This window comes from Oncorhynchus mykiss, chromosome 24 (genome assembly GCF_013265735.2).
Source record: "Oncorhynchus mykiss isolate Arlee chromosome 24, USDA_OmykA_1.1, whole genome shotgun sequence".
Classification (NCBI taxonomy): Eukaryota; Metazoa; Chordata; class Actinopteri; order Salmoniformes; family Salmonidae; genus Oncorhynchus; species Oncorhynchus mykiss.
The window spans coordinates 12093406-12119369 of NC_048588.1; the positions used below are offsets into that span (position 1 = coordinate 12093406).

Genomic DNA, 25964 nt, shown 5'->3' on the forward strand with positions numbered 1-25964 from the left:
ATTTGTGATCTCGCCGGCAGGGGGTCATCTTTCGGAGACACTGGCGCTTTAAGAATGAGACTACAGTGTAGCAGTACTGTCGTCACAGTTCAACGTGAAATTGTATGGTAAACGATTTTACTATTTATTGTACCGAATCGCATAAACCAAGGCATTTGATGTCGTTTACACGCGAATAAGACAAGGGCCAAGAAAATGATCTGCATTTTATTGGTAGCTGGTCACGGCACTGTTCTAGAAACTCAGATAAAGGTAAGTTGTTTATGTAAGCAGACGAGGTTTGGGTGCAGAGGTCGTATAACTTACATGGTTAATTTCACAACACAAGCAGGTCAATGCACACAAAAACATACACTGCACTTAAATAATACAAAATCAGACTTACCGCTGAACAAGGTAGGCTAACTACCAAAATAATTGAAAGATGTAGTTTCGAACAAAACGTTTTTTCAGGAAGAAAATGGGATGTTCAATGACACAACGTTCAGTCAGTCTTGGAGTGTTACATACAGTGCATTCAGAAAGTTTTCAGACCCATTGACTTTTTCCACATTTGGTTACGTTTCAGCCTTATTTTAAAATGGATGACATTGTTTTTTTCCCCTCACCAATCTACACACAAATACCCCATAAACACAAAGCACACATTTTTTGTTGTTGAAATTTGCAAAGATATCGAAGGTCTGAGTTCCTGAGCGCTCTGGAGCAGGTTTTCATCAAGGATCTCTCTGTACTTTGCTCCGTTCATCTTTCCCTCGATCCTGACTAGTCTCGTACCTTTTACTGAGGAGTGGCTTCCTTCTGGCCACTCTACCATAAAGGCCTAATTGGTGGAGGTGCAGGTTTTCTGGAAGGTTTTCCCATCTCCACAGAGGAACTCTGGAGCACTGTCAGTGACCATCAGGTTTTTGGTCACCTCCCTGACCAAGACCCTTCTCTCCCGATTGTTCAGTTGGCCGGGCAACCGGCGCTAGGAAGAGTCTTGGTGGTTCCAAACTTCTTCCATTTAGGAATTATGGAGGCCACTGTGTTCTTCAGGACCTTCAATGCTGCAGAAATGTTTTGGTACCCTTCCCGAGATCTTTCTCGACACAATCGTGTCTCAAAGCTCTACGGATAATTCCTTCGACCTCATGGCTTGGTTTTTGCTCTGACATGCACTGTCAACTTTGGGACCTTATATAGACAGGTGTGTGCCTCTCCAAATCATGTCTAATCAATTGAATTGACCACAGGTGGACTCCAATCAAATTGTAGAAACATCTTAAGTTCAATTTTGAGTCTCACAGCAAAGGGTCTGAATACTTAAGGTATTTATTTGATTCTTTATTTTTTTGCAAAACGGTCTAAAATAAACAAACAGTTTTTGTCGTGTCATTATGTGGTATTGATGAGGGGAAATAAATATTTAATCCATTTAAGGCTGTAACATAACACAATGTGGAAAAAGGGAACGGGTCTGAATGCACTGTAAGTCTCTTTTTCCCTATTCACCTGTATGACTGTAGGGCAGGCTGAGCTGTGTGTGTGTGTGAGTGAGGGAGAGAGTGATAACTGGTCACTATGCTATAGGCCTGCTGAAATATGTCCAAGTATCAACATCCTTTGGAGAATATTATTTTAAGGAGGAGTAAATAAAGTTCTACGGTGTGCAACAACTTCCAAACCCACATCCCTTCAATCCTTATTTGTAATTTCTCTAGAATGATGCCACTGGTTTGTATGGACAGCTGACTGGGGTGCCAAAGGCATTGTTGCCTGGGATAGGAGGAAAGAAAATCCTGGACTTCTGGTGGGAGACGGTGAACACGTGAGTAATCGGTCAAATTTAATGACTGTCGACTGCCCTTACAGTTTTCCTGTACAACATGTCTTATACTCAGTCCCAGTTGACATAATTACATTATTAAATCCCTTTAACTTTGGAATACTGTGCCTTCAGAAAGTATTCAGACCCTTTGACCTTTTCCACGTTTTGTTATGTTACAGCCTTATTGTAAAATGAAAATCCTTGATGTTTCGTAGTATAGGATCGTAGTATACCTGTGGTAAATTCAATTGATTGGACATACCTGCCTATATACACCTGTCACAGTTTACAGTGCATGTCAGAGCAAAAACCAAGTCATGAGGTTGAAGGAATTGTCCGTAGAGCTCCGAGACAGGATTGTGTCGAGGCACAGATCTGGGGAAGGGTACCAAAACACTTCTGCAGGTCCCCAGAACACAGTGGCCTCCACCATTCTTAAATGGAAGAAGTTTGGAACCACGAAGACTTCCAAGAGGTGGCCGCCCGGCCAAACTGAGCAATCAGAGGAGAAGAGCCTTGGTCAGGGAGGTATCCAAGAACCCGATGTTCACTCTGACAGTGCTCTAGAGTTCCTCTGTGGAGATGGGAGAACCTTCCAGAAGGACAACCATCTCTGCAGCATTCCACCAATCAGGCCTTTATGGTAGAGTGGCCAGACGGAAGCCACTCCTCAGTAAAAGGCACATGACAGCCCTCTTGGAGTTTGGCTAAAGGCTCTCAGACCATGAGAAACAAGCATCACGTCTGGAGGAAACCTGGCACCATCCCTACGGTGAAACATAGTGGTAGCAGAATCATGCTGTGGGGATGTTTTTCAGCGGCAGGGACTGGGAGACTAGTCAGGATTGAGGCAAAGATGAATGGAGCATTGTACAGAGAGATCCTTGATGAAAACCTGCTCCAGAGTGCTCAGGACCTCAGATTAGGGTGAAGGTTCACCTTCCAACAGAACAACAACCCTAAGCACACAGCCAAGACAATGCAGGTGTCGCTTCGGGACAAGTCTCTGAATTTTCTTGAGTGGCCCAGCCAGAGCCCGGACTTGAACCTGATAAAAAAAAAAAAAAACATGTTTTACTTTGTCATTATGGGCTATTTTGTGTGTAGATTGAGGCAGAACCCCCCCCCCATTTAATCCATTTCAGAATAAGGCTGTAACGTAACAAAATATGGAAAAAGTCAAGGGGTCTGAGTACTTTCCAAATGCACTGTATTTATGTATTTTTCTCCAGGCGGCAGTTGTTCAGTGAGGTCTATCTGGTCACAAACGCAGACAAGTAAGTACAGTAACATGTGGTAAAAGTGTTGACACTTGCTGTATTACATCATAGCAGACTGAACTGAACCTGCCTCCCATGTATTTACATTTAAGCCAATTGTATTGGGAAATGTTGTCCTATGAGCTGGAAATGATTGATTATCTACCAGTTACTGCTTAGCTGTTCCCCTTTTTGTCTCCCATTTTAGGTATAAGCACTATGAGCGCTGGGCAACGGCCAATGACTTCCCTGTGGAGAATGTAGTGAATGACGGCAGCACAACCCTTGAGGGCCGGCTAGGAGCAGTGGCTGACCTGGAACTCGCCATCCGCAGCCGCAAGCTGCAAGACGATATCATGGTGGTACGGCACTGATCCTAGATGTCATTTCATAATTTCTTAATTGTGTGGATTGAAATGTTCCATTGTGTGGGGATTATTTTTCAAACAACATGTTTGTGGACAGATTGCAGGGGATATGCTCTGTGCAGACCAGAACTTTGATATTGCTCAGGTTCTCCGCTTCTTCAGGTCCAAGGTAAGATAACATATGTGCTCCTTCTGGTGAATAACAACATATACCTCACCTCTGAGAAACTGTAACCACGCTCATAGCAGAGTAGGTTTTTGGCCTTGTTTACATGTTAGTATCTCTGTATTTGACTTAGCCTGGAGAGTTGGCCATATACTATGAGCTAGAGGAGGGAGAGAAGAGCAGCTCCAGGGGTATAGTGGAGGTATGCCCTGAGACCCACAGGTAGGCAACAGGAAACATAATCTTTGGCAGAACTTATCTTGATGCCAGTATATTGTTGATAACAGTACTCCCATTTGATCACTGAATGGGTAATTTGCCACCAACAGAAAAGTCTAAAAGAACGGGTATCTCTGTGTATTTTAGGATATCTCGCTTTCTCGAGAAACCACAGGAGGGAGTGACAGCATTGCGTCTGGCCAGTGTGGTGTTCTACTGCCTTCGCAAAGCCACACTGCCTTACCTCTCAGATTTCCTCACCCTGCAGCCCCAAGCTCAAGACAGGACCTTCGGCAGGTTCTGGGTCAGTAAGGACTGTGAACATGGGAATCTTTGGGTTTGGGCTCAGTTCAGTTTTCAATTCAGTGTCTTCCCGGAAGGGAATTGAAATTCAATTAATTAATTGAAAATTGTCTGTTGCTTTATATGAGGATTTTCTATTCATGATTTGAATATCAATTCACTTTCTGAATTGAACCAGGGTTGGGGTCAATCCAGTTTTATTTCAGTATCGCTAGTACTATCTATCAAATTGTTTAGCAACTAACACTCGCGTCACGAGACTCACTGTTTGTCTTTTCACCCAGGAGTGGATCATCAATGAGGAGAAGTTACCTGTGTTTGGCATGAAACTGCCCACAGGGTTCCAGCTCATTGGACAAGTGGTGGGTTGATTTTTTCCCCCCCCATCCATACAGACTACTGTTGATTTAACCAAATATTGTGTAAGTTTCAGGTCAAGTTGTTATGACATGAGATATGTAAACTCTCCCCTGGAGAGAATGTGAATAGATTGACAATCATTTAGATTATCAGCTCGATTGGAAAGAGTAATTTGATGATGCTGTATATTGACGATATGTATTTATCTTCTGGATATCACAGGGGCTGTCAGACTACACCAAGTGGCTTGCCCACTATTCTGCCCAGCAACAGCAATGCCCTGCCAAACCCATAACATGCCGCTCATATGCAAGGTAGATTGCACCGCTACAAAGACTTTATGAAAAATAGTATTGATGGGTTGTTCTCTCACCTTCTGGACTATCTTCAGGGATATGTCATTTCAGTGAATGTGAGCTAACATCATCTTTCACGTCCTCATAGAGTTGGACTGATGGGGAACCCTTCTGACGGCTTCAATGGAAAAACAATCGCCATGACTATCTCCAACTTCTGGGCTGAGGTCACACTCATGGAGAGCCAGGCCCTGGTAACAGTCAGGCTTTACTCCAGTTAATATACACGACAGGACAATACAACATGCGTAGTGTCTTCTCTGATCAAATGTTAATGTATTCAAACATAAAGATAGTATGATTGATACATTTGCTCTGTTTTCTTCAGGTTCTTCTGCCTCATCCGCTCAATGATCCGACTGAATTTGGAAGCTTGCAGGATCTGTACTGTATCAGCCGTAAGGAGGGGTCAGTGTATAAGCCCCAATGCCACACATGCATGCAGGATGTTGGCATGATGAATTCCCAAACCGTATTGATATTGTTTTGATCTACAGGTACTTGGGAGGTCTACGGTTACTCCAGGCTACCTGTAAGAAGTTTTACCAATTCTGCTCAAAACAAGGGTGAGAAGAAAATGTCTATTGGAGCCAGTAACAGCAAATGCAGAGTATTCAATAACTCTGATGTGTGTGTGTGTGGGGGGTTGGGGGGGGGGTACAGCTGAACATTCTTATTCTGACATGGTTAATGCTCATTTGAGTCCCCTGCACGCTTTCTTTGGCAGTATCGCTTTGACAAAGCAGAACTTCACTCTCAAGTATGATACCAACATTCCTCGCCAGGTGGTAAGTGTCTACACTACAGTCTCTATATTCAAAGGCTCACTCTGTGATATTTAGTAGGTGTTTTTGTTCATTTGAATTAATGATACCCATTCATTCTTGAAGAATATCACTTATAAATGTCTCATGAGCCTAGTTCATGACAGTGTATCCTGAGAAAGTCCCTGAGAGATCTGTATGTGTCTGTATATGCTGTTTTCAATTATGTTAGGCCAAAAGGCTAGTGATAATGTTAGTGACTGATTTAATTATTATTTCCCCTCTTTCTGCTTTGTTTAAGGGCCTGGCTGGAAGTAGGTAAGTGCTGCCTGGTGAACTGTTATTTTTCTTCTATATTTAAAGGTTAACCACATACTAATCAATATTTCGTCTGAGTCATATGCTTATATGTTTTTGCCTTTTTTGGTCTTGTCATCTTTTGTAGCTCAAACTCCCTTTGTTCATAATTACATTTCTGTTTATTTATCTAATTTTATAACGTTCTCTTCTCTAACAGTGCAATAGTGTCTGCCACTCTGAAGTGTCTGATGAAATTCTACAACATCACAGAAAGTGTAAGATTAGGAACATGTTACTCTGGAGTTCACTCTATTCATGCGCCAAATGATCAACCTGTGTTTAAGTTGTTTTGTTCTGTTTGCCCTAGGACCTTCCCAAACCCACCAGGGCCAACTTCATCCTCAACGTCGAGACGGATGAACTCTTCATCACTGCTGGTCTTCAGGACAGAGTTGTGCAGGTCAGCAATGAAAAGACAACACTCCCCTTTTCACACTACTGAGCTGAGCCGAGCTGAGCCGAGCTGAGCCAAGCCGAGCTGGACTGTACTTTTTTTTTCTTTCTGACAAATGTTCTTCTTTTCATTGCAGGTCTATGAGGGCTTGGTCTACATGGACTTTAGCAAACAACTGATGGATGAACAGGGCTATGGTATTTGAAATGTGCAGTCTCAATAGCTGTTATGGCACATAAACACATTTTAGGAACACCTATACATAACAAGGACCGCCAGTATATTAACGCTAATAATAATGGTGAATACAGCAGTGAGCAGCAATGAACAGGGTTCACAGACAGGGCTCACAGACAGGGCTCACAGGATGTCAGAAATGACATAAGATCAGTCTCATAACAAAGCAAGCACTCTATCCTGTAGGAACCATCTTCCTTTATGTGCAATCAGTGAAAGCATTACCATGTTTCTCTCAGTACTACAAGGAGGATGCAAGTGAAGTTAAGTCTAGTGCTGTAGGTTGGTTATCTTGGAATGCAGCAGGTAATCATACTTAAATGTATTGAGTTCACTGTATATATGAATATTTATAAATATATACTATATACACTGAGTGTACAAAACCGTAAGAACACATGGAGTCAACATGGGACAGCATCCCTGTGGAATGCTTTCGACACCTTGTAGAGTCCATGCCCCAACGAATTGAGGCTGTTTTGAGAGCAAAAGTGGAATGTGCAACTCAATATTAGGAACGTGTTCCTAATGTTTGTACACTTCGTGTATACGCTCACTGCGCATGACTTCCAGTTTCTTATTTTACAAAATAAAAGATCCACTTTTCACTACATTCACACCACATAATAGGGCAACAATATGTGATTATACAGATGTACTAATCATGATATTTCACATTGTTTGTCTGCATAATTCAAATCTAACATTAATTTGCATGAGACAAAGTCCACTTGATCAATAGATATTGCTTTAGTATCTTCTGGTGCCACAGGTGCCAATGCCATCTATAGTGCCACCAACCGGTCTTGTGCAGCCATCTAAGGTTGCAGTGACTTCATATTCACACAGCTTCTAAGGACATATACATAAGATTTACATACCAAATGTCATGGCCCCATGTCCATCGGTTCAGTTCTTATAGCCCTGGTGTGATATGCTGCCATCTAGTGGTGTGGCATGGCCAACTTTGAATGCAGCAACTAATCATTCTCAGAATAATTAGAGGCTAATTCATTGAGTCTATATGAATCTGGAGTCAATCTGACGTATGGTTCATGAGAAGATTTATAAAGTATTTTATAGCATTAGCATATGTGCTAATGCAAATCTAAAGGTACAGTGCGGCCATATTTGAATGCAATTTTCTTTTCTCAAAACCATGTAAGACTGATATAATGAGATATCAATACCAAATTCAGTGTGGTTCATCTTAGGGACATCCATAATAGCGACAGCGCGTTTCAAGTTGATAGGCCACTGTGGTGTTGATTTACAGTAGTTTAAGTGGACGCATGAAGTCAGATTTTTGATTTGTCAATAGCTCAGCCATCTTTTGTAGCTTTTCTCAAACTAGTTAAGACCTTCATTCCACATTTGGTGTCATTTGGTCCTATGGTTCATGAGAAGAAGATTTTTGAAGTATTTCTTTTACATATTGTAGCACATTAGCATATGTGCATATGTGCTAAAATCTGCTTTCCTTATTTATTAATAACTCAGCTATCTCTTATCTAATCCCTTATCTTTTCTCAAACTAAGTTAAGAAATGTACCATGGACATACATACCGAATTTGGTTCATGAGAGGAAGTTATTTTTAAATATTTTCTCAAATTTACAAGATGGGGGAAAATGTATTATGCTGGACCATATGGGTCCTTGAGGCAAATTTGTTCAACATGAGGAAAGACGCCTACATACAAAGATTCAAGTCTCTAGGTCAAACTGGCAACAGACATTAGGGTTAAATTGAGACTGCTTAAAATAGTGCCACCTATAGGCCAATCAATACTATTCTTTTTGATCAAGTTACTCATGGCCTCTAATTTCGGGGTGTCAAATTAGGAAAAAAGTTACCAATCAATGCTTAACAACTGTGAACCCCTGCAGGGATGTCAAACTCATTCCACTGAGGTTTTTGGTTTTTCCTTTCAATTAAGACCTTAATTCATCAGTCAAGTACAAGGGTGGAGCGAAAACCCGCTCATATTCGGCCCTCCGTGGAATGAGTTTGACACATCTGCGGCCTAATGATTGATTAATGATTTCTGAAAGGTAATTCATTCTTTAGGGGTATGGGAGTTTTGCTGCATGCGAGTTTAAGGCACCTGTGCATATCTTTGTGTGCATCCTCTTACATATATCTGGAGCTGAACGTTTATGTATACATTATGAAACTGAGTTTACAATGAACCTTTTACATGTTGATGTTTGTGTGTTGACTGTACACAGGAGATTACATTCCTATGGACATGAGCAGCTTGCCACCGTTCTGGTTAGCTTATCTGAGTGATCCCAGTGACTCTGGTCGGATTCACAGCAACGTCAGACAGCGCTGGCTCAACGGCAAGACACACACACACACACACACTGTAAGCTCGGTTGGCAGGCAGCAATGTTCACCAAGGTCGGGGTCAATTCCATTTGGGATTTCAGTTTACTTCCTGTATTGACGGAATTATCTCTTCATAGATTTTAAACTGTAGGCTAGAGGAATCAGATAATAAAAAGGGATTCCTTTGTTCTCTATCTGTATTTAGTCCCTCTGTTCACCTCCTTTTTTCCAGGAGAAGCTGAAGTGGTTGAAGCCATGAAGTCTTTTGCGGGGCTCACAGATCAAGCCAGGTTTGTGTAAGATGTTTGGAGGCTCACAGGATCAGTGGCAGTAGTGCCCCTGGTGCGATAGCAAAGGCACAACACCAGTGGATGGTAGTCATGGGATTTGAACCAGCAGCCCTCCGGTGCTGGTCTGCCCATCTAACCTCTGTCTCCATACTCCCCCCACAAAGTTATTGCGTGTCTCTTTGATATGGCTTAATCATGCCATCCAGGATCTTAAGCACAACAAATTCGTAACATGTAAAACATTTATTTATTTGCAGGACGTAACATATCAACATATCATACATTTCGTATGTAGTACAAAATTTGATGACTTAGTTATGCAAAAACGGGCACCACTTTTGGCTCGTAAGCACCATTCAAAACTACTGGCTGAAATTATACAAACATTTGAGAGTGCATCTTTAAGTGAGCATTACCTGGTAATGAAACGGTTTGGTTCTCTTGTCCTCCACAGGGTTGCACTGCAGGGAATGGACTGGAGCAGACTGGCACAGTTGATGGATGAGAACTTTGCACTGCGACTGTATAGCGTGACATCCTTTTGAGTCTGTCATTGGTTTGAGGAAGTTAATCTCTTTGCCCCCATGAAGTTGTTGGGCTTTTAAATATGTGACCTTGGAAAGATAAAACATGGTCAGCAACTGTCATATAGGACCAGAAGATTTTCCTGACCCACATGACTTGATCAGCAAAAACTCTTGGCCCTAAAGAGTTAATTCTCATCACCGAACAGCATGATTTTACGTAGTAAGATGTACAGTAAGTGCACCTCATTGTTCACACAGGAAACCACTAATACTGTAACGATCTCTGTCCTATAGGTCTGTGTACACAGAAGACTGTTTGGGACCAGGCAATCTCAAGATGGTGCAACTGGCAAGACAGGTAAAGAATAGAGTTAAAATTTCCATGATTATCTCATCTTTTCCTATGATGTTTCTTTGTAGTTTTTGTTTATCGTTCGGTGTGTTTGCTTGCCAATGCAGTTTGGCTCAGCTGCGAAACTACCTGGCAGTGGTGGTGCTGTAGTGGGCTTGTGTCTGGACCAAGTAAGACTGGTAAGACTTATACTTTCACATCTTAAACAGCAATGTATACTGTATGCCCTGTGGAATCATTGGAAAAGAGATTGTGTTTCATACTTTGGTCACTTTATTTTGATAGTCCCGTATAAATGGTTAATTGATGCTCAAGCTATCAACTGCAACTCTGTTATATAACTCGACTTGATACACCGCAGCTTCCTAGGATTAGGGCTAAGGTTTGATAGTTACTTAAGCATTTATAAACGGGTGTGCATGTCTTTGCTTTGACACTAGGTGGAGATGAGGAGAGCGTTCCAAGAGGCTGGCTGTGTGTTCTGTGTGATTGTGCCATATAACCCATCTGGTACCATTGGAACCAACAGCCAAGACTGATTTTAAATGATCTATAATGAGCATCTTAATAATCAATCAAGTGTCAAATCTGTAGCTAAGATGACACAACATATTTTTCTGTTCATGTGGGCAAATTTGTAGCCCATGATTTCCTGTATGAATGGATTATGATGAGACCGTTGTGCCTTGGTTTGAGTATGTGCCCTGGCTTGAGTAATTTTATAAATTGAACACATTTGTATTTTTATGAACATTGAATAAATATGGTTTATTAATTTATTATGCAAATGCAGTGTGAGTAGCCTAATTTCACTTATTTATTGAATCTACCATATTAGGCGGTGTCTAACGTTACTCTGTATTACATATTGCTCACTTGATCTAAAATTCCCTTTATTTTTTTAATCAAACGTAACCTAACATTTTGAGGACACAATGTAAACATCAAAGCTATACTGAATGGGCTATTATTATTCCACTCTGCCAATTATTATTAGGCTACTGTAATTAGGACACTCCTTGGGCCGCTGCCAGAGTACAGGCGAAAATTCATAATAGATCCTGTGCACTCTGCACGTAACTCTGCTTTTTATACACAAAACGAGGCAGCAGACATCATTTGAGTTTCTGGGGGCGGGGAGGAGGGAGCGCCCGCGACCACACTGCTCACAATAATAATCGGTTGTAGTCTATTAGTTATCTTTCTCCACCGCTCGCTACAGTACCGTAGACTGGATCTGAAAACCAATGTAATCCTGAATCATGGCTGCAAAAGAGGATCTCTACAGCAAAATCATCCCGCGAAGACTTCGGCCGAAAGTACCTGGCACTGTGAAATATGGATCGAATTTGGACGTCCTCTTATCGATGGGTTTCCCCAAAACCAGGGCGTAAGTAGGCTACTGTGTATAACACGCTCTACTGACACTTTATCGGAGTCACTCGTAGAGGTGGACACTAGCGCTTTGGGTACAGTTTGGCATTTGTTAAAATTACAATTTATATTTGGTTAAAAATACAATGTTTTCTGACGCGCTGTCGTATTTCACCTATGAGGCAATTTATTGATCCCCATATTCTTCCTCACCATGTGCAATTGGCTGGCAGCGTCCTACTTTTCCTCATTACCAGAAACTCTCACACAATATGGACTCGGGGGTAATGGGTAGACATAACATAGTAAACGAAAATCCTGGACACTCAAATTAGTATGATATGTTGCGTTTGGTATGGTATTCATTTGTTGATCCATTTTGTATGATGTGTTACGAATTACACTTCGAATGATAAACTATATATACAAAAATATGTGGACACCCTTTCAAATTTGTCGATTCGGCTATTTCAGCCACCCCGTTGCTGAGCACACAGCCATGCAATCTCCATAGACAAACACTGGCAGTAGAATGGCCTTACTGACGTGGCACTGTCGTAGGATGCCACCTTTCCAACAAGTCAGTTCTCAAATTTCTGCCCTGCTAGAGCTGCTCCGGTCAAATGTATGTGCTGTTATTGTGAAGTGGACACGTCTAGGAGCAACAGCCGAGAAGTGGTAGGCCACACAAGCTTACAGAACAGGACTGCTGAGTCCTGAAGCGCATAGCTCGTACAAATCGTCTGACCTCGGTTGCATCACTCACTACTGAGTTCCAAACTGCCTCTGGAAGCAACTTCAGCACAATAACTGTTTGTCTGGAGTGTCATGAAAGGGGTTTCCATGGCTGAGCAGCCACACACAAGCCTAAGATCACCATGCGCATTGCCAAGTGTTGGCTGGAATGGTGTAAATCTCGTCGCCATTGAACTGGAAGCTGTTATTGCAGCAAAGGGAGACCAACTCCATATTAATGCACATGACTTTGGAAAGAGATGTTCAATTAGCAGGTATTCACATATGTTGGGTCATATAGTCTATGTGAACTGCAATTTGTACAATATGTTACAAATTTGCAATAAGTACAGTGCCTTCAGAAACTATTCACACCCCTTGACTTTTCCCACATTTTGTTGTTTTACAGCATTAATTTAAAATGGATTCAATTTAGATTTTGTGTCACCGGCCAACACACATTACCCCATAATGTCAGTGGAATTATGCTTTTAGATATTTTTACAAATTAATAAAAAATGTAAAGCTGAAATGTCTTGTGTTCAACCCCTTTATTATTCGGCAGGTAGCCTAGTGGTTGCGTGTTTGAATCTCATCGTGGACAACTATAGCATTTTAGCTAATTAGCAACTTTGCAACTACTTACAACTTTCTAGCTAACCCTTCCCCTAACCTTAACCCTTTAACTTGTCTAATAAACTTAACGCCCAACCCCTAGTTTAGCGAACATTAGCCACAACAGTTCGGAATTCATAATGTATCATACGTACTGCAAATTCGGAATATATTTGTACAAATTGTAATTTGTAACATATTATACAAATTGTAATTTGTGACATTAAATGAATTCACAAATGAATACATACAATACCAAATGTAACATATCATACTAATTTGAGTTTCCTGGATGTTCATTTACTATATTACATCTATCAATGAGTCCAGGTTGTAAGTAACCTCCTGTCTATGTAACTATAGGAGAGAGAGGATATGGATCATGCTCAATCTGATCTGAATGGACTGACTGTTCTTGATGTGACCAAATTACTGCAGCACAATGTACAACTGTTATGTCAGCTGGGTCCTCACTAGGAGAGACTCACAGACAGACCCACCATGTAAGGAAGCAGTTTTCCTAATGTCACCATTATAGAGGGTAAATACATTGTTAACTTTTAAACCTACATCAATTGCATAATTTCTATGTGATCAGGATCACAACCCACATCCTTTTTCAGTAAAAATAATAAATGTGCTTCCCAGTGGTTATGATCATAGTTATTCACAATAGTATTGTGAATAAGTCACGGCTCAAGTCTGTATTATCTCCAAGACATTGAGGTCAGATGTCATAGGGAGTCTGTTGTGACTTACATGCTGAATGGACACAGACATTTTGCATGCGCGTGCACACACACACGTCAGAAGGAATGCCTCGAGGCTCCCTTTGTCAGCAGAGAAAGAAAGAAAGAAAGAAAGAAAGAGGGAGGGAGAGAGAGAGAATGCCTAGAAGCTGTGAGAGACGCCACAAGCTCTTTTACATTGGACAGCCCGTGACTGCTTGGCCCTGACAGAGCAAGTTATGAATAGCATCTTCCTCCCTCTCTCAAGTATTGACCCCCTACATTTCCTGACTGACTTAAAGGGACATGCCCTAGGAGATTTGTCATGTCTGCCTGCCACCAATGTCACTGACTAGTGTTTTTGATTCAGGGAGGGGGAGGGGGACAATGCAGATGGGGAACAAAGCTGGGTTAGCATCAACAGACATTTACTAGAACCTCTGATGGGATGAACCACAGTAGCTACAGTGTGTGAGAGAGATCACTGAGGAGTGAAAGAGCAAAAGCAATGTACCGAATAACATCTGGGATGTTGAAACCCACAGTCACGAGGTGCAGTTTTTCAGACTTGCTTTCTGCACATAGTCATTTTGCCAAACATACAACCCTTCAGCAGGGTTTTTATTCCAGTTGTAACCAGGGGTGCGTGCTGTGCACTCCCAAAACAAAGATAAATATAGCTGCAAGCAGCCATTCACGCTTTGGCCCCATAGCTCCACCATCAAGACAAATTGGCCACATTTCCCTTGGATGAGCTACTCCAACACCATCATTCAGTTTGCTGACGACACAACGGTGGTAGGCCTGATCACTGCCAACGTTGAGACAGCCTATAGGGAGGAGGACAGAGACCTGGCAGTGTGGTGCCAGGACAACAGCCTCACTCTCAATGTGAGCAAGACAAAGGAGTTGATCGTGGACTATAGGAAAAGGAGGGCTGAACAGGCCCCCATTAACATCGACGGGACTGAAGTGGAGCGGGCCGAGAGTTTCAAGTTCCTTGGTGTCCACATCACCAACAAACTATCATGGTCCAAGCACACCAATACTGTTGTGAAGAGGGCATGACAACACCTTTACCCCCTCAGGAGACTGAAAAGATTTGGCATGGGTCCCTAGATCATAAAAATGTTATCCAAATGCACCATCGAGAGCATCTTGACCGGTTGCATCACCGCCTGGTATGGCAACCATCTGACCATAAGGCGCGACAGAGGGACCTATGTACTGACCTTTCAATTGCCTGTTATAGCGCCACCATCTCGCCAATTGGCATGGCATTGCATGAGAGCGTGGCCCATGGGCCTTTACCATTATGCCAAGTTGCACCCTCCTAGGCCTTGCCATTTCACTGGAATTCACATCTTTGACTAAATCCACAGAGAACCAGAATAATACACGCCTACAAATACAACACAGCTTCGCTGCTTGAACCCCTAATGTATATACATTTTTTAGGGCACCCCCAAGAGCCAATGATTTGACCCTGTACCTGAGGCTACTCGGTTGGTTCTGTAGAGACACTGAGACTCAGTATACTGGTGTAGTTGTTGTATCTAATGTACAACTCTGCCCTTAGGGGGAAAAGCCCTCTCTCATTTCACTTCAATGTCGGTTTGGTGTTAGTTCCTTTTGATTTGGTTGATAGTAAATGATGCACTCAACATACAACACAAGAATAGAGGGTATAAAACAATGACCAGAGGGTATGAAACAATGACCAGAGGGTATAAAACAATGACCAGAGGGTATGAAACAATGACCAGATACCCTTTTTTCTGCCACTGACTGACATCTTTATCTCAGTCTACAAACAAATCACTCTTTTGGTTTGCATTTACATCAAGGGCTCAAAACAATACAGCCTCGGAGATGCTTTTGTCAACTGCTGCCCTTGAGGTTTGTCGTTTCTCCCTCAGTATCTGCTATGACTAACTAAAAGGTGTTAATTGATTGGAACACGGGACAGAGTTGAGCCCTGGTATCATTTAGATTTTTGATTTGATTTATTAGGATCCCCATTAGCCGACACCAATGGCGACAGCTAGTCTGGAATGGCACATTATTCTTCTAAAGGCCTCCCTCACACATATATTTAGTGAGACATAACCTATACAGTGTCTTTATAACAATACATTTACTCTATATCTATATTCTCTATAACTATGTACTGTATGTCTTATCATGTTCTGATGATTATATTTACTCCAAGGAAAAGCTGGAAAAGAGTAGGTGTATAATATCTCATTATTCTGCACGTGACTCTTTTCCAGGGATGTTCACCACACATATCCTGTGTAGTAGTAAATGCGACTTTCAGCAATTAGCTACGCTCACCGCATAATCCAAAATTGCAATGCACTGCAGCTTCCAGGGATATTTCTGGCACATACGATTTGGTTTAGCGCAGGCGAACACTGCTTTTGAGATCTCTGAACATTGCAGCGTAGTGGCAGTTCAAGTAACACAGTATGCTACGAATGCTGTCTCAGCACATTTCCCCCTGTGTCTGAGCAGTTTAGTTTATACTTAAAAAAAAAACTCTCCACACCTTTGTAATGTTCTGAGTATTTGCCGGGGAGGTTTGTGGAAAATTGTGGAAATATGCTGGTCCCTATGTGCTGTTCCAGCCTTGCCTTCTGCTGTGATGATGAGGGGGACTTTGTGAGGCTGAGGCAGCAGTAAGCCATATCTGTTAGCTGTGGCTGGAAAGTCTGAAGCGTTGGAACATGTGTGGACAACACAGGGGCTGACACAGTGGAACCTGTCTACTTTCAAGGAGATTGCTGTAGCTGCCCCCACGCCCCCTTCTTCTGGCAGCAACATTGGATATAGAAGAACACTTTTATTATCCACGATGACAAAAGATGATGGAAATGTTTTTTTGTTGTTATTTTTTTTGTTGTTCAGGTCATTTTCTCTGTCTTTGAAATAGTTTTGTAAATGAGAGTTCCTGGGATTGCTTTGTTTGACGTGCCAGCCGGGTTCACATGTTTACCACTGGAGCCTTCAGGCATTTCATCATGCATATTCAAATTCTAAGAGCCGGAGTTAAGTTTACAGGCCAATGCACTAACGCTGCATTAACGCCACATCACTGTCGCTCTTTATCGGGAGGATCATGCTCGGGTGTGTACATGTCATGTGTTTCCTTCCTAAGAGAGTTACATTACTGAACATAACCCTCATGTCCCTAATGCCTTTCAAACGCAGTCTGGAAACTCAGGGCACCAGATAATGGAATCATTGTTCTCCAACATCACACACCAGGACCAGTTAAAGAGGCTATACAGAACATTTGGATAGAAATATTGTCCTGAAATGACCTCAATTGGCCAGCAAGTGGCACACCTTCCCACACCCATGAGCAAAATATATATTATTTGATTAAAACTAAGAATGAATGTGTTTTCATGAGATAAGAAATTGATTCATATTATATCATGAACCTCAGCCAAGATTGAAGCCAAAATTGAACGTAAATTATTAGCAAACAACTAAACCTCCATAGTGTATCTTTGCTCTGTCCAGACGCTCAGATACCAAATCATGTCGTCATTGTTGTCTCCAATATCAATCAGTAGGGTCAGTTAAGAAGACTCTGGGTGACCTGCACAAAGGCAGAAGTGTGCCAGTCTGCTCTCCTCAATGCTGCCTATTGTCTCTCCAGGCTGACGACTTTGACGAGGCCTGGCCACAGTTGCTGACATACCCGCAGGTGCCCGCCTTGGCATATTTTGGGACTGGCAGCTGTGCTCCTTCTGTCCCCTCTGCTACTAGTACCGTCTCTGCCCCTCTCTCTCAGTCCCCGTGGCCTGCGAGGCAGCTGTTGTTTGCATTAAGGCATACGGGGCTCGTTCAGTGTTGCATCTGTTCAGTGATGCCACCAGCGACAGACCACTTGGAGCTTTGCAGTAGACACATGGGAGACCAAGCACATATACAGTCCAGCCTTTTTGTCCCTTCCCCTCACACAGGCACGAGCAGTAGCAGAGCTAATCCTGCTTGGAAATGTGTGGATGCAATTTGGTCTGTTGGTAATTGCTGTTTTTGCTAGCCATCCTTTTCCCCCCTTTATATATTTGACTGTGTGTGTGTGTCTGTGTGCGTGTGTGTGCGTCTGTGTGTGTGTGTTTAGTTGTGGCCGGGCCATATGTGTCAGTGCTACCTTTGCCAGAACTGCGACAGCCAATCCAAGAGCTTGTGTCCTTTCAGCCTCATGCTTCCAGCCTCATGCTTCCAGCCTCATGCTTCCAGCCTCATGCTTCCAGCCTCATGCTTCCAGCCTCATACGGCATCCATCCACTGACTGGCGTCACTATGTGAGGGAGCTCCAACTCCTTGCCAGTTCTCTGTAGATTGGGTCCAAATGATCAGAAATGAAATCACAATGGATGCACTTTTATATGCAGACGGTGCGTGAATGATGAAATGATTACATCAAAATGCATTTGCCCTCATACTGTGTGCCTATGCAACGATATTCTGATGCCCATATGTGAGGCAGCCTACTTTATTATTTTTATGTACACAGTACATGGCTACTCTATGTATGCTGGTAATATTGTTATACATATTTTATGTCCAGCACACTGTATCCAGCTTTCACCTACCAACCCACTAGCAATGTGAAAAACAAAGGTGTGTACCAACCCAGAGTCAAAAACAACTCACTGGAGAAACAGCAATGTGTTTTATAGCCTAAATAATGCCATTAGTTACAAAGGTACCCTTGTTTTCTGTGTCCGTAGAATAGGCACTGAACCAGAGGTGGTTTCTTGGCTCTGTGGTAGAGCTGTAATGACAAGGAAAGTGTGCTTGAGGCTTGGTTTGGCAAGCACAAGGTACTTACAGTTGTGGGGCATCTTTTACGGGCTGTGGCTGTGCACACTGTCTTTCTGAACTCGATGGTTCATTTCTGAACTGGATGGTTCCTTCCTTAACCAGCAGTCTCTTCATCTGATTTGTATCAAATAGGCTAGCATTTGAATGTATAACACATGCCATATGTACAGATGCGTTCCTATTTTTATACAGCAGTTCCCTTACTCAGAAAATATGCAAGAGTATCTATTTAACACCATAACATACAATAGAGACATGCAACAGCATTTGATTTAATTCCATGTGTATTAGAGTGGTGTTCTACTGTAGGCCGAGGTGCTCTACTGTAGGCCGAGGTGCTCTACTGTGGGCCGAGGTGCTCTACTGTGGGCCGCGGTGCTCTACTGTGGGCCGAGGTGCTCTACTGTAGGCCGAGGTGCTCTACTGTAGGCCGAGGTGCTCTACTGTAGGCCGAGGTGCTCTACTGTAGGCCGAGGTGCTCTACTGTAGGCCGAGGTGCTCTACTCTAGGCCGAGGTGTTCTACTCTAGGCCGAGGTGCTCTACTCTAGGCCGAGGTGCTCTACTCTAGGCCGAGGTGCTCTACTCTAGGCAGAGGTGCTCTACTCTAGGCCGAGGTGCTCTACTCTAGGCCGAGGTGCTCTACTGTAGGCCGAGGTGCTCTACTGTAGGCCGAGGTGCTCTACTGTAGGCCGAGGTGCTCTACTCTAGGCCGAGGTGCTCTACTCTAGGCCGAGGTGCTCTACTCTAGGACGAGGTGCTCTACTGTAGGCCGAAATGCTCTACTGTAGGCCGAGGTGCTCTACTCTAGGACGAGGTGCTCTACTGTAGGCCGAAATGCTCTACTGTAGGCCGAGGTGCTCAGGTGGACTATATTGTCTGTGGGGGAAGGAAAGCTGTGTTTAGTGCTCTAGTTCGTAATAAACAGTTCACTGACTGTTTGAGTCTGTTCCCAGGCATACAGCATTAAATGAAAATTGCTCATCATACCTGGATAATAAATGTGTTTTCCTTTACACTTGACTAATAATTTAAAAAGCAAAAACAGTTCAAGGTGAAGAAAATGCACACGTTTTATGGTTCTGAATATTTCAGTATAATATTGTTTTTACACATAAATGTCAAATTGAGAAGAAAGGCCGAATGGTTGTGTTCCTATATTCATGTGAAGAAGTTCAACAGTAGCCCCTTCTCAATGTTATATATTTGGAATACTACATAGTTAAGCACAATTTTTGTCTGGGTCAAATTGTTTGACCACCGTTGTGTGTACCCCTGTGATTTGTTTTGTGGTCACTGGTTTTGTGGAGACACAAATTGGCACCGACTGCATTAGTAGATATAATGAGGCAAGAGAAACACTTTTGTGAATCGTTTGGCAGTTTATGGATGACAGCTTTGTGAGAAAAAAACTGTGGATAAGTGAAGGCCTCCCTCACAAATAATTAGAGCATAATTGTAGCATGGTAGATAATTGCAGTCAGTGTGGTAGAGCACAGTGGGGGAATTTTGTCTGAACAGTAGGTCTTTCATTTACCCCTCGAGTCGTTCCTCTAGACATCAATGAAATGCATAATGAGAGGAAAACACAGCAGAGAATTAGTCGTCAGTAAAAGCGTCACTGAATCCAGCGAGAGTCTGCATGTGAGTGAGGGATTACAATATTCTACATTGACACGTTGTTATTAATAATAATGTCTGTGTGTACGTGCCTGCCTGCCTGCGGGAATGTGTGTAAGCCACAGTGCAATGATAAGTGTTATTCCAATGTTACAATGCCTTTTAAATTGGTTCAATTTAATTCAATTCATTAAATTGAGAACCTCTAACTTTCAATTCAAAACACATCTTCTTCACAGCTCCTGTGAGTAGATCAACAAAGACCTCTCTCAAGGTATTATACTACTTCCTTGTGTTTCTGTTTGGCTGTCTGAGTGTAGAGGCAGGCAGACACATAGCGGTTGTAACAATGGACAGGAAAACATGACAAATCTGATTGGTTCTATTAATGTTAGGAGGACGGAATTCTCCCCCCATCACAGCACAATACTGAGGGAAACAAAGTCTCCTAGGACAAATACAATCTTCTGTGAATAGAACAAAGCAGTTGAGAGAGAGAGAGAGAGAGAGAGAGAGAGAGAGAGAGAGAGAGAGAGAGAGAGAGAGAGAGAGAGCGAGAGAGCTGGAGAGCTGGAGAGCTAGATCTCATGGTCAGTGGCTTAGCCTCAGTGTGACAAGGTCTCTGGCAGGTTTGTAAACAGGAACTGTCCGGATGCAGAGGCCAGAGCCATGGGATTTCCCCATAGAGCTGAGGTGGGAGGGGTGAGAGTGCGTCTGTCTGGGTGGTGGCGTTTGGTGTTGAAATGGTATGGGATGTCCTGAGGAGACATTTCCTGTAAATCGTTGATTGGTGATGTGTGTATGAATGAGTGGATGGGTTTGATGGAGCACAACTGTTGTCAGACAATGAGGTGGGGCCATTGAATATCCAAAATCTTCTAGCATACAGACAACTTTCATTTGAGCCTTCCCATTGCTCCGATCATCCCCCACTGAGATAGCCAGAGTTATAAAGTGAAAGCACTTTTTCACACATTTTTATAATAGATTTCACTCGTCTGATACTGACAGGCTATAATAAATATTAACTCAACCTCCATTCTCTTTAGTTCACCAATTTCCAGCAATACAGTTGTCTATTTTATAGTGCAGTAATGATCAGCGTGTCACCCTTTTGAAAACAGATAAGTGCCAGAGAGAGATAGATCAGAAATATCTCAGGCACTTAATTTAAGGCTTGGCCATTCCATGCAGTGTCTGCATTTGTGGCTTTTTTCCTTCCTTCCTGGTGAGTCATGTGTCATGTGACATCACACTGTCTGTCTGCTGCCCTGGTTGGCCAAGAGTAGACTGGGAGGAGAAGATGCCAGGGGGAATAATCATAAACGCAGTAGCATTCTGAGCTGTAAATATTACATTGGAAGGCTTTAGTGCACATGGTAACTTTGGAATTGAACAAGGGCCCTGTTTGAATATTTAAGACATACATCCTTTCCCTCCTCTTTTCGTTGACTTAGGCCATGATTCAATACAAGGTGCGTTTTAAAGCAGCACACTAGACAGCTGACAGTCCCCCCTTTAAAAGTAATTTCCTCCACATTTGAGGAGATCGTATTCATGATATACACTGGAAATATCGGCTCAAACATGACTTACCTTTTAAAAGGCGTATTGTCAGCTGTCAATTGTGCTGCCCGACGAAAACGCTCCCTGAGTTGAAACGCAGCCTTAATGCCCTATATTGCTATTGCTGTCTGAACCTGGCCTGATCCCCTTGACATTTCATTGTCTCCTTGTTCATCTTGTGGTCTTCACAACACCTTTTAGGTATCAATTGTTCCTTATGATTCAGTCTTTCAACACATGGAAATAAAGTGACTAAAGTTCAGCTTAAAGGCTGACTAAACCCCTGGTTTCCTCAACTTCATAGTGAATTCTTTTTCAGAACCTTTGGACAATATTAGTCATTGTCTCCATGTGTACTTGTTTTTCTGCATTATGTGGGCCGTCACACATTGTGTTTGTCAGACGGAGTAATGTAAATTTCTCTGCAGTGCTGCATAAGGACCTATTAGTTATTTTGTACACCTCAAAAACGCGCACGGCGAGCGCGCGCACACAGACACACACACACATTCACTCGGCGTACTACACAATACGTACACAAGTGAGCTGATTGTGGGGGCGTCCTGCTTAGTGCCTTGTCTGTTCCTCTTCCTGTCTGGAGAAGCTCACAGGATCTCTCTCACTTTCATAACGTAGTGGGCGTTAAGGCGAGTGGTTTTCTCACCTTCAAGAATGTATAGTTTGTGTGATACAATCATTTACAACCACTGAGTGTGATCTTAATAACATGCAATCCATGTAACACAAGGCGAAACAATCAACTGAAAAGTATTATATAGGTTGTATATTACGCTGCATTGTCAGTGGTATATCAATAGATTATGGAATGGTAGATTATCTGTCTAGGCTGTAAGCATTTTACTATTAATAAGGACAAACTGTTCTCCAATGCACATGCACTGTTTATTGTATTGCAGGGTACTGTAGAGTGATAGGGGGAACAATCGATCCAGTTATATATCGAGATATTATTGTTGATGATATATCGTATTGTATCATTTTGACAATATTATTTTGCCGCTGGCGTGCTGTACCTGCACCAAACTCCAGTATTTCTCCTTCATAGCTTGTTCCCCATCTTCTTTTTTTTTTTTTAAAGGAGCCAATTTTGTTTTCAGCACTTTTATTTCCGTGACTGATCAAAAAACGTGTTTTCTTATGGCTCTCTCTTGTCCCTCGGCCGCTGACACATGATGAGCAATATGTTTGGACATCAAATCGCAATAAAATAACAGTAATACACATCGATACGTGAGAATCGCTGTACACATCGTATCGGGAGGTCCGTGGCAATTCCCAGCACTAGTACTGTGTGTGGGTTTCCATGGGTATAGAAATACACTAGAACAGATCATGATCAGCATGGACTGAGAGCAACTGACTTCCCATGTCGCTCAATACACTGTAGCAGAGGATGTATTTCTACGCTATTTGAACAGTTATTATTGCACTACTCTCGGCACCCACAACCAAGCCACTAGATGTTTAAGGCTGTCACGAGAGATTTTTATCTACAGTGCATTCGAAACGTATTCAGGCCCCTTGACTTGTTCCACATTTTGTTACGTTACAGCCTTATTCTAAAATGGATTCCATTGTTGTTGTTTTACTCATCAATCTACACACAATACACCATAATAACAAAGCAAATACAGGTTTGAGAATTTTTTGTAAAAAAATGTATGAAATATCTCATTTACATAAATTGTCAGACAATTTACTCAGTACTTTGTTGAAGCACCTTTGGCAGTGATTACAGCCTCGAGTCTATTTTGGTATGACACTACAAGCTTGGCACACCTGTATTTGGGGAGTTTCTCCCGTTCTTCTCTGCAGATCCTCTCAAGCTCTGTCAGGTTGGATGGGGAGCATTGCTGCACAGCTATTTTCAGGTCTCTCCAGAGATGTTCGATCAGGTTCAAGTCTGGGCTCTGGCTGGGACACTCAAGGACATTCAGAGACTTGTTCCGAAGCCACTCCTGCGTTGTCTTAGCTGTGTGTTTAGGGTTAATGTCCTGTTGGAAGGGGAACCTTTGCCCAAGTCTGAGGTCCTGAGCGCTCTGGGGCAGAATCTTGCTGTACTTTGCTCTGTTAATCTTTCCCTTGATCCTGACTAGTCTCCCTGTCCCTGCTGCTGAAAAACATCCCCACACCATGATGCTGCCACCACCATGCTTCACCGTAGGGATGGTGGCAGGTTTCCTCCAGACATGATGCTTGGCATTCAGGCCAAAGAGTTCAATCTTGGTTTCATCAGACCAGAGAATCATGTTTCTTATGGTCTGAGAGTCCTTTAGGTTCCTTTTGGCAAACTCCAAACAGGCTGTCGTGCCTTTCACTGAGAAGTGGCTCTGTCTGGTCGCTCTACCATAAAGGCGTGATTGGTGGAGTGCTGCAGAGATGATTGTCCTTCTAGAAGGTTCTCCCATCTCCACAGAGGAACACTGGAGCTCTGTCAAAGTGACCATTGGGTTCTTGGTCACCTCCCTGACAAAGGCCCTTCTCCCCGAATGCTCAGTTTGGCCAGGCAGCCAGCTCTAGGAAGAGTCTTGGTGGTTCCAAACTTCTTCCATTTAAGAATGATGGAGGCCACTGTGTTCTTGGGGACCTTCAATGTAGAATATATTTTTGGGACCCTTCCACAGATCTGTGCCTCGACACAATCCTCTCTAAGCTCTACGGGCAATTCCTTCAACCTCATGGCTTGGTTTTTGCTCTGACATGCACTGTCAAGTGTGGGACCTTATATAGACTAGGTGCCTTACCAAATCATGTCCAATCAATTGGATATACCACAGTTGGACTCAAATAAAGTTGTAAAAATATCTCAAGGATGATCAATGGAAACAGGATGCAGGAGCTCAATTTCAAGTCTCATAGCAAAGGGTCTTATGTAAATAAGGTATTTCTATTTTACATTTTTTATACATTTGCAAAAATGTGTCATTATGGGGTATTGTGTGTAGATTTTTGTATCAATTTTAGAATAAGACTGTAATGTGACAAAATGGGGAAAAAGAGAAGGGGTCTGAATACTTTACAAGTGCACTGTATGATCCGAAGAGACTGCTAGAGAGTGGTAACTTGGTGAGAAGGCTCTCACGGACGGTCTTCTACATTGATTTCCACCGTACTTTGATCAGATGCAGACAACATCGTGTGTTTTGAAATGTATATATTTATTTTGTTATTCCTAGATTGGACAAACATTTAATTAGCTCGCAAAACAGAATGTTGTACAGCATCTGTACTTCATCCGTTCTGGAAGAAACTGGATCCCACCGGATCCAAACCTCTCGGTTGCCTTGAACCCAAACTCACAGAGCAAAATGTAGTTGATTACAAGTGCACATGGACCTGTGGGATGGTTGATATCATGTGGTTGTAGGACAGATGTGATAGGTTGGGAAACTGCGAAGCAAGACATGGGTGTGTGGGGGTAATAGTGTAAATGAATACCTCACAATGAAGCTCTTCCATGCTACAGACACACAACAGTCTAATAATTCTAATAATTCAAATACAGTCATAATGATATTAATTTGAAATCCATTTCTAAATTCATCCCAGCCCTGGTAAAACTACTTTACCGCTCAATAAAAAGTATATTCTGGGAACTTTATTTATTGTAGTAGCCCTAGGGGGAAATAAAGTTGAATTGAATTCAAATGAATTCAGGGAGCAGAAAAGACAGCAGTTAAGAGTCAGTTTCTACACCATGTTCATACTTGAGGTTGCTCTCATCCTGCTGTGGTGGACAACCACAGCACAGCACAGCACAGCACAGCACAGCACAGCACAGCACAGCACAGCACAGCCTTCAGTGTCTCTGCCAACTTCGCCTACGATGTGTTCACATGTGGCCGGGATCTAGCAGTCACGCTGTTTCTCTCTTAATTCCAGCCGTTCCCGCTGATTGCAAGGCGTATGATCTTCACCTTTAAATACCAGTGACCGCAGCTTATTTTACACATCGTTCAGACCTGAGAAAGACCGACCACGTTGTCCTCAGCTGATGTACTTCTGAGGCTTTTCCTGCCAGAAGCATATGAAGTGTGGCTGGGGAAGCACTGCGATACTCTTGGGGGTTTGATTTCAGCGCAGCCCATAGACAGCCTGACAGGGAGAAGGCTCTCGCTACCTGTTCCAGGAGGTCTGTGCAGTTCACAGGGGATCTCTAGAACAGAGAGCAAGCCACAAGTCAAAAGCAGCTGGCTGTTTTTTTCCATTGCGGTCGGAACTATTCTGAGCTGAATGTAGCTGAACTCATACAACTGTGGCTTTTGTATGTATGATTGTGTTATGCACCTAACATATTCAGTTAGAGTGATGAGATCGCTACACCTCTCTGATTCACACTTGGTACATAGGCCACATTTAGCTT

At 42.6% G+C, this 25964-nt stretch overlaps 2 protein-coding genes across 6 annotated transcripts in view; both read left to right on the plus strand.

Annotated features, from left to right (window-relative positions):
* The first annotated feature begins 34 nt into the window (after positions 1-34).
* On the plus strand, positions 35-10887 carry gkup (glucuronokinase with putative uridyl pyrophosphorylase). Of its 5 annotated transcripts, none has more exons than XR_005039396.1 (23): positions 35-252; positions 1704-1810; positions 3043-3087; positions 3278-3431; positions 3535-3606; positions 3737-3825; positions 3970-4126; positions 4410-4487; positions 4708-4799; positions 4930-5035; positions 5170-5249; positions 5339-5407; positions 5569-5629; positions 5907-5923; positions 6123-6180; positions 6273-6365; positions 6496-6556; positions 8828-8967; positions 9163-9220; positions 9675-9743; positions 10042-10105; positions 10207-10278; positions 10540-10887. XR_005039396.1 is itself a non-coding variant. In XM_036961921.1 (23 exons), the coding sequence occupies exons 1-23, from the start codon at positions 196-198 to the stop codon at positions 10636-10638; spliced, it is 1872 nt and encodes a 623-aa protein (XP_036817816.1). In that variant the 5' UTR covers positions 37-195; the 3' UTR covers positions 10639-10887. The 5 variants fall into 5 exon arrangements, 4 of the variants coding, with proteins under 4 accessions (XP_036817817.1, XP_036817816.1, XP_036817818.1 ...); XM_036961921.1 differs by having other exon boundaries at positions 37-252; positions 8828-8941; XM_036961924.1 differs by lacking the exon at positions 35-252 and adding an exon at positions 1452-1470 and having other exon boundaries at positions 8828-8941.
* A 153-nt stretch (positions 10888-11040) lies between these two features.
* The window catches only part of ubash3bb (ubiquitin associated and SH3 domain containing Bb), a 38524-nt gene continuing 23600 nt past the window's right edge, over positions 11041-25964 (plus strand). Inside the window, exon 1 of the mRNA XM_021582276.2 lies at positions 11041-11489. Within this exon, the coding sequence (XP_021437951.2) occupies positions 11362-11489 (128 nt within the window). The 5' untranslated portion in view covers positions 11041-11361. The remainder of the gene's footprint in view (positions 11490-25964) is intronic.